This window comes from Tripterygium wilfordii, chromosome 21, assembly GCF_013401445.1.
Source record: "Tripterygium wilfordii isolate XIE 37 chromosome 21, ASM1340144v1, whole genome shotgun sequence".
Taxonomy (NCBI): domain Eukaryota; kingdom Viridiplantae; phylum Streptophyta; class Magnoliopsida; order Celastrales; family Celastraceae; genus Tripterygium; species Tripterygium wilfordii.
The window spans coordinates 16,723,321-16,738,214 of record NC_052252.1 but is presented as its reverse complement, the minus strand read 5'-3'; the positions used below and the strand labels follow the sequence as shown (position 1 = coordinate 16,738,214).

General features: G+C 37.9%; 3 protein-coding genes across 8 annotated transcripts; 1 reads left to right on the top strand and 2 right to left on the bottom strand.

The window, feature by feature from the left end:
* Positions 1-132: 132 nt before the first annotated feature.
* On the bottom strand, positions 133-3,569 carry LOC119989051 (ethylene-responsive transcription factor WRI1-like). Its single transcript, XM_038834350.1, has 7 exons — positions 2,897-3,569; positions 2,703-2,785; positions 2,519-2,527; positions 2,352-2,440; positions 2,113-2,237; positions 1,946-2,022; positions 133-855 (listed from the first exon to the last, which is right to left on the bottom strand). Exons 1-7 carry the CDS (start codon positions 3,118-3,120, stop codon positions 314-316), a joined length of 1,149 nt encoding a protein of 382 aa, XP_038690278.1. The 5' UTR covers positions 3,121-3,569; the 3' UTR covers positions 133-313.
* A 1,879-nt stretch (positions 3,570-5,448) lies between these two features.
* LOC119988871 lies at positions 5,449-9,690 on the top strand. Of its 6 annotated transcripts, none has more exons than XM_038834098.1 (5): positions 5,516-5,734; positions 6,541-6,603; positions 6,788-8,540; positions 8,619-8,823; positions 9,153-9,690. In XM_038834098.1, the coding sequence occupies exons 2-5, from the start codon at positions 6,583-6,585 to the stop codon at positions 9,418-9,420; spliced, it is 2,247 nt and encodes a 748-aa protein (XP_038690026.1). In that variant the 5' UTR covers positions 5,516-5,734; positions 6,541-6,582; the 3' UTR covers positions 9,421-9,690. The 6 variants fall into 6 exon arrangements, with proteins under 6 accessions (XP_038690021.1, XP_038690022.1, XP_038690026.1 ...); XM_038834097.1 differs by having other exon boundaries at positions 6,487-6,603; XM_038834095.1 differs by having other exon boundaries at positions 6,475-6,603.
* A 210-nt stretch (positions 9,691-9,900) lies between these two features.
* On the bottom strand, positions 9,901-12,507 carry LOC119988872 (calcium and calcium/calmodulin-dependent serine/threonine-protein kinase-like). The gene is made up of 7 exons (XM_038834100.1): positions 11,819-12,507; positions 11,555-11,609; positions 11,357-11,467; positions 10,965-11,197; positions 10,538-10,745; positions 10,386-10,445; positions 9,901-10,301 (listed from the first exon to the last, which is right to left on the bottom strand). Exons 1-7 carry the CDS (start codon positions 12,505-12,507, stop codon positions 10,125-10,127), a joined length of 1,533 nt encoding a protein of 510 aa, XP_038690028.1. The 3' UTR covers positions 9,901-10,124.
* Between the last annotated feature and the right edge of the window lie 2,387 nt (positions 12,508-14,894).

Sequence of the window (14,894 nt, the reverse complement as noted above, 5' to 3'; positions counted from 1 at the left end):
ATTAATTAATAGGCTTATTTAACACTAGTTGCTGATATGGACTTTGACTTGGAATGTCATGTAGAAGGGGCAAGGACAGGGAAGGGTAAGATTTGTTAGGATTGTTGGATTGAAGAAGATTAAGAAAGAACCTTTTTTCCCACTCACCATCTTTTGCTCCTTTTCTCATTGCTTTAAACAGAAGAAAGGAAAAGAAAACAGAGACAGAACCAGAAAGCAAAAGAAAAAGAAAAGAAAGGCCAAAGGGACACCCAGAAACCAACAGAAACTCAAAACAAGACCACCCAACAATTCCCAACTCCCTCTACTCTTTTCAGACAGAATAGTTACAAGATACTGAGGTTGTTGAAGAGGATGGTGAGGAGTTCAACCTCTCTTCACCATCAACATTCCTGTCAAATATCAAGTCAAGAATGTTGTCCTCAAAACCAAAACTTTCATTGAACAAACAGGCAAACTCGCCTGGGGTTTCGAGGGGAAACTGGGGGATCGGTAGCGGGTTGAACCCCGGTTCCATACAGAAGCCCCAAGTGAGTTCGTCCGAGTCCATTAGAGGTGCCATTGCAGAATCCTCCATGGATGGATAATCTTGAGTTCCTGCTTGTGATTGTTGACAGGCTAATTCTTGTTGGTCCTGTTGTTGTTGCTGCACCTGTAGTTCGACTACAGCTTCGGCTTCTTCGGACACAGAGGAGCAGTTGGCAATTGGTTCTTGTAAATGATCAAGAACAATATGGATGCCTTTCTCCTTCAATTTTTCAATGTAATTGGTAATGTCAAAATTGGTCACTGCATTTGCTCCTCTGTACTCTAATGCTGCCATATCATATGCTGCCGCTGCCTCCTCTTGTGTATCTTTCAAACAAAAGAAAACAAATTAGGAAACCAATCTGAGCTACTGTGACTTAATTAATCAAAGATTCTATAGAAGGTTAACTTTATGATTAGATACATTAACTTTGCACAGTAATGTAGATAGTATATTACAAATCACGTGACTAGATATACCAAGTCCGGTGACCAGTACTCTGTAGATCTTGAAAAAAAAAATTATGAATGAAGGTGATGTTTGAATAATAACTATTTGAGCGATAGCCTAGTTGATGAATCTTTGGGACTAAACCGTTGATCCTGAGTTCACGCGCTGGCTTAGATCTAAGACGGATTGTGCATGCAATGCAAGTTCTTTCCCTACCAGGTGTACTTGACTAGAACACATACAACCACATATACAACCACGTGTGTATCACTTTTTGGCACTAAAAGATTCACTTTTTCTCTGACAAAAATATCAAAACCTAACATTTGCCAAACAAGAGAAGTGTCTTTGATAGAGTGGCAGTGGCAGGCCCTCTTGTATCTTTCACCCATAGTTTTTTTCTCTTCTGGGTGGGGATTGGGGGTGGGGGGTCACGTGACCTACTGCTGCTAACAGTTGTAATAATCACTAGTATTTTTTTAAAAGTGTGGTTAATGTCTTGTATTGTTGACCCAAATCATGGTTTGAAAATTGGCTTCTAGTGACATTTATTAATCAAGCCAAACAAAACATTTCAAACAACTTAGTCATGATTTTTGTTCTATCTAAATCTGCTCATTTCGGGAATTAGGGTTCGATTTGTGGGGACATGAAGATTAAAAGTTATGAACACCCAATGTGATTTATGTCATTTTGAGGTACACCCTTTATGTTATGTTACGGAACGTTTTAACACCACCCCTTGAACTTAAAATACATAAGTTCTAGGGGTGTTAAAACTTTTCACAGAACAGGGTGTGTAGCTCAAAATGACATAAACCAAAGTGGGGTGACCATGACTTTTAGTCAAATAAGAATTTGTCTTGGTTGCACCAACACTTTGTTTATACAACCAAACTACAATTCTGAGAGACTGGTTTGCATACAATTTGCAATAAAATGGTACATAGGGTAATGAGAGCTTACTATAAGTTCCAAGATAGAGATACTTGTTACCAAAAACTCGACCGATTCTAGCCTCCCATCTCCCATTGTGATGATGCCTATGCAACCCAAACAAACTCAAAATTAACTTAACGAGTAAAAATATATTGTTAATCAAAATCCAATCAAACTAATTAACTTAGTAGTACCTAGCCACCCCACGATACTTAGAAACTCCTCTGGAGAATCCACTGCTGCACCGCCTCAACGATGCCAAGTACTCTTCTTTTGATACTTTCTGCATTTCTTCAATCTCCTTACTGTACTTCTCTATCTGCATTATATATATATATATATATATATATATATATATATATATATATATTAACTCACTCAAAATTGTGTTTTAATTTAATTAGTGCACAAAATTAATTTAATTAATTAGTACCTGGAAATTCAAGGTTGTGTCTTGGCCCCAGTACTTCAGGGCAGCAAGATCATAAGTTCTTGCAGCAGCCTGTTCATCATCATATGCTCCTGGAATTGAAATTACAATTTTACATTTCTTCATTTGCACTAAATGGATTGGATTGGATTGGGATCATGAGAACTTACCCAGATAAACTAAGCCAGCACCCAGCAGAGATAAGAGTGGAAGTGAACGTTACAGTGGCAGAGATTATCAGGAATAAAAACACACACAACAGTCAGAACCATTAAAATATATAATTAATTAAACAAAGATTTACAGATCTCCTTTGATTTCTTGATTAATAAACTAATTTTTTTGTAAATTCACCTTGTTTTCCTTTCTTGTTCTGAATGTTGTTCCATGAACTTTTGTCCCAGAGATGTGCCTCAAACCTCCCTGTCCATCTATGCCTGTATTGTAATTGAATTCCATCACCGACCCAGATAATCAAACATGCAAATTCACCAAATCAATGAATATACACATGAAATCATTAGTGGGTTTTTCTGTGAATTGAGTACCTGGTGACTCCTCTGTAGATGGAGCTTCTTTTGCTTCCTGAATTAGGACTGGAATTGTCATTCTTGCATTTGTGTTGATTCTGATTTTTCTTCCTAGGACGTTTGGTTGACTTGGGTTGGTCTGAATCATGAATTTCAGACCCAACAACACATGATGATGATGATGAAGAAGTGATGGAGGAGGAGGAAGAGCAAGAAGAAGTTGTAGTAAGTGACCTTTTCATTTGTGTTAATTTAGTCTTGCATTGATAGTGAAGATGAAGAAGATGGGCTTATGAATAAGAGAGAGATTTGGGTATGGTTAGGACTTTTGTGTTTTGTGACTTTTGAGAGAGAGAGAGGTGTGTGTATTGGTAACCAAGAGTGGTTTACCAAAACAAGGAGGAGGTTGGAGGGGGAGGGAGACAGAGAAGAAATTATGGAGAAAGAACACAAGAGTGAGTGAGTGTTTAAAAGAACTAAACAAGGGTATTAACCATGGGTTAAATGTTGGGTTAAACTTGAGTTAGTTTAATGCCCAACACTTGGCTTGATGATGCAGCCATGCTACCAATCCAATTTCTTTGTCCATGCTGGTTTTTCTGAATTTCAAATTCCTTTTTTTTTTTAAAAAGTCTTACTAATATTAATGTATGTATGTATGTATGTATGTATGTATGTACTCCTTTTTCTGTATATGTGTGTACATCTTTTGGTGCTTGGTTGGCTCTTATCAATGTCGGTTACTACTTATTATGTGGGATTTTTTTTTTGTTTATTGTTTGCAAAATCAATTGAAATCTAAGAAACATGTAAAATAGTGAAAAGGGTCATGACCTAAATTTTCCATACAATTACAAACAAAACAAACATTAGTAACAACTAAGAAGTGGAGATTTTTAGGGCAAATCTCATACTGAAATACTCGTTCCCACTAACGAGAGGTGACTTGATTGACAATCGACTGAGTTAGGTATATGTGTACTTAATGTTCAATTTCAACCACAAACATATTTCTACATGTTATTATCGCGGGTTGAATGTGATGCAGGAATGATTTTGATAACACTGACCGACGAGTCTACCATGCGTCATGGGCTTCTCCATATGGGCCATATATCCATTATCAAGCAGAAGCTAACCATATAATATTATAATTACAAACTGGGCCTTTCTTGTGTGGGTCCTAACTCTTAATTGTGTTAAATGGGCTTCTCTCTGTCTCCATTGCTAGCCCATTTTGACTGGGCCTTCCTTCAATCGATAGCTACTTAGTTCAAACTGAGATGGCTGAAAAAAGAAGGCGAGACGGAGAGCTGCCAAGTAGAAAACCAGAGGAAGAACTCAAACTGAAAGACTGATCTTCGGTGGATGCTCTCTCTCTATCACACACAAATTGAGTTTTTTTTTTTCTCTTAAAATTGAGTATCTTTCCTGGAAAACCTTCTCGCTTAGTGTCAACTTCCATACAATCTTCCCTTTATCCTTAAGCGTATTCTTGGACACCAGTACCTTCAGAACTTTATACCTAGGAAGAAGTCTTTGATCAATGCCAAACATCAGAAACTTAGGGTATCCAATTAATATGTCCAAGTCCAATTTCATAGTATTCAAATAAAAATCCGTTGCCCGTCTGAGTTTCTCCTCTGAACAAGCCAAAAAGAATGGTTCTCGCTGGAAAGCTGAAACAATCTGCTCCTCATTCCAACTCAGACTCTTCAACACCTCAAATTTCTTTTTCCAAGTTGTTTCACTCATACATAACATCGCCCTAAGAGCATGAACAAACAAGGGAGTGCTTGGTTCAATGCCTACCTTTTTTGGCATATTCCACAGCATAAATCACCCTATCAGGCTTTTGCAGCATAGCTCTTGGCTGCAACTGAATAATTTTACTTACATTACTAATGGGCATTCCCTCACTGATCAAATAAATATTCTATATTCGGCTTCACTGTTACCTTCCAACCAAAAGTTATCAACAACGACGATCGCCGAATAGCAGCAATAAATTTCTCCTCATTTTCAAAAACTCCCTTCAGAAATTCAATAGATGGTTTAATATGAGAATCCAGTGCTCTTAACAAAATTGCCGGATTCCCAATAATCAGCTCTGGCAACAACGTACCCTTGAAGCCATTTCCGAGAAGGAAGACAATTTTGGGCTTGAGATTACCTTCAACCTTAGAGAGGAGTAACTCTGGGTGCTTTTCGATCAATTTGGCTACCTGGGTACTACTGAAACCATGAGACTTCAATAAATCAAGCACAGAATCGGGATTCTTGAGGTTGTTTTCGACTAGGAGGATCTTATTGGAAGCTGAGATGGCTGATTTTAATGGAAGCCCACAGGAGTTCATGAGGTACTCGACTGTGAAAGGCCGTGAAACAGAGGAGGAGGAAGAGGAAGAAGAAGAAGAAGAAGAAGAGAATGCTGCAGATGTTGAAAGAAAATGCTAAGATATGTGTCACTGCACACTCCGAATCCGAAGAAATGTGGTTCGGATCTAAAGCAGCCTGAGAAAATGGATTTTCAACCTCTTCAGGGCCCACCTACCCGACCCATGTAATCTAATTGGACGGTGTTAACTGGGTTGGGCCCATCGCACGGGTTAAGCAAACTAGCAAAGGACCGATCCATCGCACGGCTCGGCTCAAGGAGTAAGGACTAGACGACTAGTGTTTCCCAACAGATATCGCCGATCTTCCGAGAGAATACTTCGACATTTCGTGGTTACCGATTTACAACCCCGAAACATCCGATTCCAAGGAATAAAGTCTCCCTCCGCGATTTGTTCCGGGCCGATGCATCCGGCATATCGGCCTCGAAAATCCCTACCGCCGATGTCCTACCCTCAGGTAAGCGATCCTGTGATCTTCGCCACCCCCTCTTCTCTTTTGATTTCTGTGATAACATAAAGTGTTTTTGCTTGTATAGACGTTTATTGTGTTAGAATCGACAGTGTATTTTGTTCCAGGAGACAATCATGAAACACCAGTTATAGCTTTGAAGTGTAAATTATCGTTGTAATTGTGCTAAGAGCTGTTGCTTATCTTGTATCATCATGTATGTGATAGTTCTTAATGGGGTTATTCGTTTGTGATGAATATGTCTGCTAAGAGTTGGTGATGTTTAATCTGCAAATATGGGAGATGCCATACTGGAATGTTTTAGTTCTGGGAAGCATATAATGTGAAGGAAAAATATGTTTTAGTTGTAGAAGGAAAGAAAGATGAGCGAAGGTTGTTTCCGGGTCGTAATGGTTACATTGCCTATCAAATTTATTTTTTTTCAAATCCCATAATTCAGTTCTCATGTTTGGAGTGCATGGTTTGACAGATTAAAAAATTAAATAGACGTTAAGTATCCTTAAGCGCAACAAGATAGAAAGGTTGAAGATTTCCTGTTACGATAATCTCGGAAACTCGGATTCTATAACTAAGCTTGCAGTTTTTAGGAATTCCTCCAAGTCTTTTGCGTGTTGGAACCTAATCAACACAAAAATTCCGTAAATTCTCCACATGGTATGGTTGATCAACTTTATTTGATGTCCTGGTGAAGTTTTAAGCTCAAGTTTGCATTTACATTTTTTGAGCAGCTGCTGTTTTAGATGGTACTTTACGTTTTGAATGAAAATTTGGCTCTTAAGTTGGACTATTCGCAGCCAGAGGTAAAGAATTGAGCATTTCGTGACAGTTTCGAAGAAATGCAATACAAGGATAAACAAGTAAGCAGTAGTTGCTTACTCGCTTTCATTTGTTGCTCTATTTTCCTCTTCGTTTGATGATATTTTCAACCTTTACTTCAAGTACCTGCCATTTTTATTGCACATTAATCTTTGGCGACATAATTATTTATATTTTTAAAGCTTTGTGTGTGCTCTTCTGAAATGCGTTTTATATTTTAACCAGGGTTTGGCACCTCCCCGAGCCACTGACCCTGGTTGGGCCCATGGAACTATGGTCAATGGGGGTCGTCAAAAGATTAAGTGCAAATACTGCCATAAGATTATCCTTGGCGGTGGAATCTCCAGGCTAAAGCAACATTTGGCTGGGGAAAGAGGGAATGTAGTTCCATGTGAGCAAGTACCTGAAGAAGTTAAAGTGCAGATGCAACAGCATCTGGGTTTTAAAGTTCTGGAGAAGTTAAAGAGGCAGAAAGGATCAGAAAGCAGTAAAAAACCCTATATCTCCTACTTTCAAGGTAGTGAAGAAGAAGAAGAAGAAGATGGTGTTGGACAAATTCAGAAGGCAGCTTCTGCACAATACAGCACTAGCAGAAGAGGAAAAGTGGTTTTGGAAGGAGCTTCCAGTCGAACTAAGAGACGCAAGAAGCAGAATCCTTCATCTGCGACTCATTTTGTCACTCCACCTATGCACCAGAATTTTGCTTCCCAAGAGAGCATAGAACATGCGGATTTAGCCGTTGCAAGATTTATGTATGATGCAGGAATACCTTTCACTGCCGCAAATTCATGTTATTTTCAAAAGATGGCTGATGCCATCGCTGCTGTAGGCCCTGGTTATAAGATGCCATCTTATCATTCTTTAAGGGGCAAATTGTTAAACAGAAGTGTCCAGGATGCAGGAGAATATAGCAAAGAACTGAGGAAGTCTTGGGAAGTGACTGGGTGTTCAGTTTTGGCAGATAGGTGGATGGATGTAACTGGTCGTACAGTCATAAATTTTCTTATATATTGTCCCAAGGGTACTACTTTCCTCAAATCTGTTGATGCATCAGACTTAACAAATTCTGTTGAAGGGCTCCTGGATTTATTTGATACTGTGGTGGAAGAAGTTGGGGTCAAGAATATTGTCAATTTTGTGACAGATATTTCACCCGATTATAAAACTGCAGGAAAACTGTTAATGGAGAAGTACAAGACCTTTTTCTGCAGTACCTGTGGAGCACAGTGTATTAGCTTTATGCTTGAGGAATTTGAAAAAATCAAAGACGTGAAAGACGTTTTAGGAAAGGCTAAAAAAGTAACCCAGTTGGCATATAACAATGCTTGGATCCTCACTTTAATACGGAAGAAAGCAGGTGAAAAAGAGATTATCCAGCTTGCATCCAGGAGGTTTGCTTCTATATTTTTGAGTCTGCAAAACATTTTATCTATGAAAGACAATCTCCATTATACATTTACAAGTGCTTATTGGTTGCAATCATCTTTATCTAAGCAAAGGGTGGGACTTGAAGTTGCAGAAATTATTGTAGATCCATGGTTCTGGTCGAACTGTGACAAGATTCTTAAGATTGTGGAGCCCCTGCTTTCTGTTTTACACCTTATGGACAGTGAAGAGAGGCCATCAGTGGGACATATCTACAATGCAATGGAGAAAGCAAAGCAAAGCATAATTAGGACATTCAACAACAGCGAATCTGAGTTCTTACCGTATTTGAAGATCATCGATGATATTTGGCAGGAGGAATTCCAAAGCCCACTTCATGCAGCTGCATGCTATCTCAACCCTTCTGTATTTTATGATCCCAGTTTCTCCTTTAACAAAGTCATCCACAAAGGTTTACTTGATTGCATTGAAACCTTGGAGCCGGATTTATCTGCCCAAGTTACGATTACAAGCCACATAAAGTTTTATGAAGAAGCAGCTGGGGACTTTGGTCGACCTGTGGCACTTCGTGGTCGAGAGTCATTGGCCCCAGGTTCGCATTCATTCATTTATAATTACCAACTTTGGATACTCTTTCAGAAGTTATAATTGGGTTTATCTCGTTATGTAGCTACTTGGTGGTCTCTATATGCATCTGATTACCCACATCTGCAACGGTTAGCTGTCAGGGTATTGAGTCAAACTTGCAGCATCACACCATGTAAGAGGAATTGGAGCACATTCGAACGTATATATTCTAAGACGCGGAACAGGTTGGAGCACCAGAGACTGAATGACCTCATATTTGTTCACTATAACTTGCATCTTCAAGAGAGGTAATTTGGTCTCCCTGAGTTATTTCTTGCTGATAAAAAATTATTTTGTGGTGTTAAAAGAAATTCCAATGATGTCTGAATGATATACAAATTTATTTGTAAATCAGACATTCACAAATTTCATCAATTAATTTTTCCTAAACAGTAGCTAATTGATAAGCATAAACATAGACCTTCAACAATTTTGTTGAATGACTTAACAATAAGGTATTTTTCAAGGGGACCTCTTTTTCTCATTATCCAATTTAGTCTCTATTGATTTATTATGTCAAAAAGTTTATAATGGTTCAGTAAATCATGCATTAAGTTTATGCTTCCCTTGATTCAAGCAGGCAAGCAGATACGGCTAAGGTCAGGTGTGCTAGAGAAACTTGCGATCCTATATGCTTAGAAGCTGCGGATGCGGGCATTGGAGATTGGGTTGAGGATTTCAGAGCTGACACAGAAGATGAGCACCCAAGCTCTCTGGGTGTAATGGCCCCTGGCGATAGGAATCTTTTGAGTCAGGAAATGCTAAATTCAGATGATTCTAATTGCAGTACTGATGATCGAAGCAGTGATGTTACGAAAGGTATTGATGATAATGACGATTTATAGTGGCCTTGGTATTGCTTCAAGAGAACATCTAATAGTGATTATCTTTGTTGTCATTCAGTCACTCTTGGGTGCTTGGTAATTGGTATACTAGTCAGCATTTTAATCGTGATTTTTAGTGGCAATTGTATTTCTTCAAGAGAACATCGAAAATCAACTCAGAGAGTTGGTCTTTTGATATAAAAAATTGGCAATTTAGTTCATTCTCAGTATTTCCATTTGTCTGTGCGATATGACTTTGGAAGATTATGATATTTACCCCTTGTTTTGCTATTCTTTCTGTTGAGGTCTCTCACATACATTTTTCGTGATTGTATAGATTTTCCCAAATCATTGAAGCAATTGTTTGAAGAACATATAATTGCATGATAATAACTACTTTTTTTCTCCTCTTACCTTGATCCCCTCCTCCGAAAGAGTGAACATTATTAGGAATTAGTACGATTTGTATAGCTTGATCTCAAGGCTGTGAAAGGAATATTTCATCAACACTTTGAAAAACATGTATTATTAAGAACAATATATCACAACAAACATTATACATACTCTATTAAGTCCTATGTTTCCAGGTGTCTGAAATGTGGTTTTGCTTCTCCTTACATTGAGGATTTCTCTATTAGGGGCTCTAAGAAGTTCCAAAAACTGGAGCCATATGTAGGAAAAAAAAGTGTTGATGAAAGGTGAAAAAGTAGTGGAAAGAAGGATTGTTATTGTTGGCGAAGAGAGGAGAGGACATAATCCTGAAGAGAACTGTCCCTCTGCATGGCAGCTTTGAACTCTTCAAATGTTACTTTTCCATCACTATTTGCGTCCATCAGATCGAATATTTCATCCAGTTTTCCAGGTTCTGTGATATTAGGTGGAAGGCAGTCGTCGGGCAAAGCCTGCGCAACAAAAATCAGGTAACTTACATCCCTATAAATACTGCATTGTGAAAAGTAATTGAGATAATATAGAATTGGTTTTACTCTTAGCATTGATGCTACTTCTTCCTTTGTGATGCATCCAGATCGATCTGTATCGTACATCTGAAACACACAACCATATAAAAATAGGCAGAAGCCGATAAAGGTATGCAATACTAAATCTTCTGGGTGCAGGCTGTGTCAATTGGAGATACCTGAAAACATAGACGCAGAGCATCGTCTCCTTTGGAACTGCGAAGGCTGGAGAACCCACAGAGTACTTCTCTCAGGTCAACCGTACCATCACGATTGTTGTCAAATAGGTCAAAGATACGAGGTGCTAATGGAATTAGGGATGACATGTTCATGGCTCGCAGCACCTCCGCAAATTCTACTAGAGTTGCATTGTCACCTTTAGCACATCTGCACAATATTATCCATTAGAATAGGCATGATCTCTTGTTTTATCTCCTTTTTTTTTTTTTTTTCCTGATGAAAATTTCTTGTTTATCTTGATTGATCTAAACCAAACTATATGTGACGCTGAGGCACCCTAAGCAATAGGATATTAACTGCTGACAAACCCAAAGTTTCTTTTGGACAGCAGAGGTTGTATATACATACACTCATGTCAGCACTCACATTTTTGTAAAATGTAGCCTGAGATTCTCAATTTCCTTCTCTGTGAGGTCATGGGACCCCAATAATTTTTTCAGCTTCTTTGTTCTCAGGAGAACTGTGCTGCTCAACACACTAGCCATTGCTGCTACACGGAATTTGCGACGGGCATTAAAACTCTGCAGTCGTGAAACAATCTCAGCATCCATTTGTTCCTCCTTAGCAGAATCACCTATGACCCATGGATGAGTAAGGATCTGTTTCATACCAGGTAAAATTAGTCGGATAAAACAAAAGAATATTGAAAAATCAATGACTTCGCATAAATAAGATCCTTTTCATTTTGGTCTGAGCTTATTACAGGCATATAGAAAAACCCTAGTCAATTACTTGGTGCTTCAGTATGCATTTTGTACCTCTTGAGCACTTGGCCTTTTGTCAGGATCAACTGTCAGGAGACTTTTAATCAGATGTTTTGCTGATGAGGTAATGTTCTTCCAACTTCTCTCGTCGAAATTGACCTCACCCTGCACCCCAAGCATTTTGCTCTCAATGAATTAAACAGATAATGCATACAGGGTTTTATAAAGAAAATGTGAATGACATCAACTTACATTCATTATCATCTGCTGTTTCTGTCTATTGGACTGGGCAATGAAGGGTGGATACCTGAATGAATTTGTATGGAAACATCAGAACTACAGAAGAAAAACAATTTTGGCAGTTCTTGGAATTCATTTCTTGAAACATTATATGGACTAATTAAAGTTTTCATGGGTGCAGATTTCATGGGTGTCTGCAAGTTCTCTTGAACAGCAAACTGAAACTTCAGGAGAAAAGACAAAATGAAGTCAAGCAGCATATACATACATACATACCCAGATAGTAGGATATACAAGATGACTCCCAAGGACCACATGTCACTTTTTGAAGATATTTTGCCCTGAGAAAGAGCCTCTGGAGATACATAATCAATAGACCCAAATAATCCCACAACCGGGTCTGTGAATTCCTCAACAGAACTCAATCCAAAGTCCATGATCTTCAAGGGAGAATCCGCAGAGTCATCCAGGAAAAGACAGTTCTCAGGCTTCAAGTCCCTGTGTACAATATCAGCCTTGTGTAGAGCATTCAAGCCTTCAGCAATCTGCCTGACCACAGCTGCAGCTCCAACCTCATAGTACTTCTCCTGCTTCACAATCCTATCAAACAGTTCACCTCCTGAACAAAGCTCCAACACAAGGTGAACACCTGATTGATCCTCATAGACATCATAGAGATTTATCACATTCGGATGTGGTGAAACACTGTCCACAATCTTCTTCATGACCAGGATTTCATTAGTCAGCAAGGCATCAGAGACACTGACTTCTTGTTTCCAGGATGAGAAAGTCATGGATCTAGGAGTGGATGCAAATCTTTTGAGAGTCTTGATTGCTACAAATGTTCTTTCTTCTCCATTATCATTTGCTTTTCTAACACCCTTTCTCACAACTGAGAATCCCCCTCTGCCTAGAATGTCTGTGACTTCATATTCATCAGAAAGTTTCCTCCTTTCTTGTCCCATCTTGAAAACCCAGAAAAGAAAGTCCAGGAAAGTGAGAGAAATGGCAAGAAAACCAAGAAGAATGAGAATGAGAAGAAGAAGAAGACTCAATTATAGGGGGAGAGAGATGAAAACGCGGAGTGGTATGACATCAGTCTGAGAATGAGTTGTTTATTTTGGATTAAATATTGATTAATTCAGATGCAAACAAAGGTATAAACTCGTTAGGAGTGGTTGCTGCCAAGGACAAGACAGAAACTGAGTCAAACCAAAAGTTTTTGAAACTGTTCTCTGGAATTCTCTGTTTACGTAAGTTTTTATTTGTTTGAAATATTTTTTTTTCCAAAATTTCAAAATTACAGAAACTTTCAACTAACTATAATTAATATTTTCAAATTTATCCATCAATTTTGTACCAATTAGTAATCAGAAATCATACACCACCACCCCTTATAATTCGACTTTATTGTAAATAGATCTCTCTTGTGGTTTGATCGAGTTAGGAGTTCAAATCTTATAAGAAAAGGGACAAATTTATGTTTAAGATCTTCAATTAATTAAGAAAGTCATACTGTAACTAAATTTATTTGCTTGATCCTATTAATCAATAATAGGGATCGAGGTGAACTGCTCTTGTAAAAAAATAGCATCCCCTCTTCTTCATATTTTCGAGATATAAATTATCATTAGATCATGTATTCAATATTGAATCTTTTTAATAATAACATGATACCTACTTTGCATCCAACGACATAGAGTCACCTAGGTTATTCATGTAGCTTGTAAAATTAATTTAATTTTTTATTCAATAAGAAAATATCATTATATCCAAAATCATTCATATTTATCATTTATTATTGTTTGGAAATTTTCAAGAAATTACTAATATCCAAAAAATAAAGAAGATGAGAGACTGTTCAATCCGAGCAGTAGTAGTAAAATCTCCCTCACTTCATGAAAAGTCGATCGAATTAGGACTCCTTTTTTTTTTCGGTTTCCTTATATAATATATATATATATATATATATATCGGCTATCAATTCTATAACCTCAATTTGATATTGGTAATTGCTTCCCTCCTCAACAAACCCAAACATACACCATGACTCGAAGCAATGGAGTAAGTTCTTCCCTAATCTATCAATTCTAGCTGTAATTTTATTTTATCTTCGTTAATTGACCATTATTTTATGGTCTCTCTGATCACTTGCACTGATTGATTGATTGATTGCTTAATTTTGACGCAGATTGATTTGGAGAAATCCAAGACCAACAAAAAGGCCAAGACCAACGATGATGACTGTGATGATCTTTACCAAACATTCAGAGCAAGACAACATCTGTTCACAAATAATCCGAAGTATGAGCCTGTCTTGAAGCTTCATATTCATCACGCAGAAGGCTTGGAGAATCCAGCCACACGCCCTCCACTCACTTACAGTGTTGAGTCATGGATTGAGCCTGACCAAGGTAGGGCTCGGACAAATAAAGTGTTTGGACTACCAAACCCTGTTTGGGACAGGGAGTTTTATCTTAGACTTAACAGGTTCTGGGATCTCAAGTTCTTGCATATTGAGGTGCTCAGGCATGGATCATGGTCCGAGCCGGGCACGTCGAGCGGGTTTGCGTGTGTGGGGAGGGTTAGGATTCCGTTGCCGGAGGAGTTGCATGCTTCAAAGAGTGGAAGGTTCGGACTTGTGAGACTTGTAGGGGGAGAAGTGAGGGGTGAAGGGCATATTATAGTGTCTATGAAGTTGATGAAGTTTAGAAGGACAAGAGTTTAACAACTTCTCTTTTTTTTTTTTTTTTTTTTTGATAATTAAATAGATAAGTAGTTTTTTTTTTCTTTTGGTTTATGGTTCTACCTTTTGACCTTGAAGAAGTGATGTTACATGTTAGAATCTTGCATGTACACACTATTTCTTTAGATTTTCATATCCATGTCTACAAAAATAAATAATGAAATTTAGGGGAATAAAGAATAAGTGATTTATAATTGTTAGAGTATGCACAAATAATACGAAATGTCTCAATTTAACAAGTTACTAACTTATTGGGTTGAATGACAAAATAAATAATCTTAACATGACATTAGCATGGGAGGTTTTACATTCAAACCTTAGTTTTTACAATTTAAACCCTCTATTTGTTATTGCCTTAAGTATGAAAAGTAGTGTGTTTTTGTTGTTGCCCCGCATGAGGATCTTATATGAGAATAGTCATAATATTGAGCATCGTTTATTGTACACGTGTTTGGCCGTTAGATTCGTTTGTTGTGCAAGTGTCAAGCCATCATATTATCTAGCTCACACGTACAAGGAGAAGGGTTAGAATATGTATAAATAATGCAAAATGCCCTAACCTAAGAAGTTACTTTAATAAGTAAGCAACTTGAATGCAACAACATA

Excerpts from the sequence above, each read along its gene's own strand:
- LOC119988871 (XM_038834093.1), top strand. The coding sequence starts at position 5,681 with ATGCATCCGGCATATCGGCCTCGAAAATCCCTACCGCCGATGTCCTAC. Across the intron at positions 5,735-6,787 it reads CGCCGATGTCCTACCCTCAG|GGTTTGGCACCTCCCCGAGC; the intron begins GTAAGCGATCCT and ends TATTTTAACCAG. Across the intron at positions 8,541-8,618 it reads TCGAGAGTCATTGGCCCCAG|CTACTTGGTGGTCTCTATAT; the intron begins GTTCGCATTCAT and ends CTCGTTATGTAG.
- LOC119989051 (XM_038834350.1), bottom strand. The coding sequence starts at position 3,120 with ATGAAAAGGTCACTTACTACAACTTCTTCTTGCTCTTCCTCCTCCTCC. Across the intron at positions 2,786-2,896 it reads ATCTACAGAGGAGTCACCAG|GCATAGATGGACAGGGAGGT; the intron begins GTACTCAATTCA and ends ATTACAATACAG. Across the intron at positions 2,238-2,351 it reads ACACAACCTTGAATTTCCAG|ATAGAGAAGTACAGTAAGGA; the intron begins GTACTAATTAAT and ends TATATAATGCAG.
- LOC119988872 (XM_038834100.1), bottom strand. The coding sequence starts at position 12,507 with ATGGGACAAGAAAGGAGGAAACTTTCTGATGAATATGAAGTCACAGAC. Across the intron at positions 11,468-11,554 it reads AACAGCAGATGATAATGAAT|GGTGAGGTCAATTTCGACGA; the intron begins GTAAGTTGATGT and ends CTTGGGGTGCAG. Across the intron at positions 10,446-10,537 it reads CTCTGCGTCTATGTTTTCAG|ATGTACGATACAGATCGATC; the intron begins GTATCTCCAATT and ends TGTGTGTTTCAG.